This window comes from Condylura cristata, unplaced genomic scaffold, assembly GCF_000260355.1.
Source record: "Condylura cristata isolate star-nosed mole 26May11 unplaced genomic scaffold, ConCri1.0 scaffold00008, whole genome shotgun sequence".
Taxonomy (NCBI): Eukaryota; Metazoa; Chordata; class Mammalia; order Eulipotyphla; family Talpidae; genus Condylura; species Condylura cristata.
Window position 1 is genome coordinate 13,361,039 of NW_004567109.1, and position 875 is coordinate 13,361,913.

Sequence of the window (875 nt, forward strand, 5' to 3'; positions counted from 1 at the left end):
ATAAACTTAAGACTTTAGTATGCTGGCTGATAGTGACAGGCATGAATGCTGGACATACAAATGTAACACGTGCAAGATAACCCTTGCTTATCATTAAACATAGCTCCAGTTTTTGGTTTCTCACAGTTACCAGGAGCCACTAAGGAGCCTAAAAGTAAGAAAGCTGTTATTATCCTAAAAGACTAACAAAACGGGCCAAGAGAAATAGGGAAGTAAAAATCAAAAGGAGATACCACGAATACATCACGCATCTGCAGTAATCTATTTTGAAGATAAGAAATCTAAATTGCTTTCCCAGCTTGTTTCAGTAAAGGATAAATGGATAAAATTTTATGAACACATTACATATTTTACTTCATTTTTTAAAGGAAGAAGTTCAATTACTAGATATGGAGACAGATAGGAAAGCTCTCTAAAGACAGAGCGGTCCTGAGCAGGTAATCCAACACATTACATTATTTTAAAATAATACAGCATTCTCTCAATTTTCTGATACCAGCAGGGAAAGAAAAATGAAGTATAATACACATATCCAACAATTTACATTCACAGATAAAAATCAGCATGGCTACTAAGTGTCCGAAGAAATGCAAACTGACTTCTAGCAAATAAATCACTTATAATTCATACCCATACCTAAAACTCAAAGCAAAACTTCCCATGCACATAATAAAGTTATAATAAAATATAGGAGATTTCCCCTTGGTAATTGTATTAGCACAACACAGTAACATTTGATCAGAACTGGAGTGGGGTGGGGAGGGGAAGAGAGAAATACTGGCAAAAGAAGGAGTATGGGAGAGGGAAAGAGAGAAATTAGAAGGCATATTCTATTTGATATTTAGATTACCTCTTTTAAGAAGAAATTGGCCATC

At 34.7% G+C, this 875-nt stretch overlaps 1 protein-coding gene across 1 annotated transcript in view; it reads right to left on the reverse strand.

Annotated features, from left to right (window-relative positions):
• Positions 1 to 875, reverse strand: part of EYA3 (EYA transcriptional coactivator and phosphatase 3) — an 86,581-nt gene that overhangs the window by 37,823 nt on the left and 47,883 nt on the right. The window contains exon 6 of the mRNA XM_004679405.2: positions 59 to 174. Within this exon, the coding sequence (XP_004679462.2) occupies positions 59 to 174 (116 nt within the window). The remainder of the gene's footprint in view (positions 1 to 58; positions 175 to 875) is intronic.